This window comes from Haliaeetus leucocephalus, unplaced genomic scaffold (assembly GCF_000737465.1).
Source record: "Haliaeetus leucocephalus isolate CR32 unplaced genomic scaffold, Haliaeetus_leucocephalus-4.0 Scaffold262, whole genome shotgun sequence".
Classification (NCBI taxonomy): domain Eukaryota; kingdom Metazoa; phylum Chordata; class Aves; order Accipitriformes; family Accipitridae; genus Haliaeetus; species Haliaeetus leucocephalus.
In genome coordinates this window covers 4,982,921-4,983,350 of record NW_010972698.1, presented here as the reverse complement: position 1 = coordinate 4,983,350, position 430 = coordinate 4,982,921, and the positions used below count along the sequence as shown (strand labels likewise).

Sequence of the window (430 nt, the reverse complement as noted above, 5' to 3'; positions counted from 1 at the left end):
CCCGGTGCACGCCGGGAGCCGTAGTCCGGGCGAAGGGGAAGGCCCCGGCCGAGGGCGCGGGCTCGTGGCCCTTTAAGGCGCAGTCGCGCGAGAGGCGCGGCGGGCCAATGGGCGCGCGGGGGCGCGCGCGGCGCTGTCCCGCGGCCCGGGATGAAGGAGGACAAGGAAAACGCCAGGCCCAAGGAACGGCGCGGGCCCGCCGCCGGCCCGGCGGCCCTGCTGGGGACGGGGAGGGGGACGGGGAGCGGGACCGCCACCGGTACGGACGGTAGGGCCGGCGGTGCCGAGCCTGACCGCCTGGAGCGGCCCAAGGACAAGAAGGAGACGCTCAGCAAGGTGGGGCCTGCGCGCTGCTCGGCGCGGGGGGTAACGGGCCTCGGGCGGCGGAGGGGAGAGCGGGGGCCGCCGCGGGGTGGGGGGGGGGGGGAGG

At 79.3% G+C, this 430-nt stretch overlaps 1 protein-coding gene across 1 annotated transcript in view; it reads left to right on the top strand.

The window, feature by feature from the left end:
- Positions 1 to 47: 47 nt before the first annotated feature.
- The window catches only part of UPF3B (UPF3 regulator of nonsense transcripts homolog B (yeast)), a 7,867-nt gene continuing 7,484 nt past the window's right edge, over positions 48 to 430 (top strand). Inside the window, exon 1 of the mRNA XM_010568957.1 lies at positions 48 to 336. Within this exon, the coding sequence (XP_010567259.1) occupies positions 151 to 336 (186 nt within the window). The 5' untranslated portion in view covers positions 48 to 150. The remainder of the gene's footprint in view (positions 337 to 430) is intronic.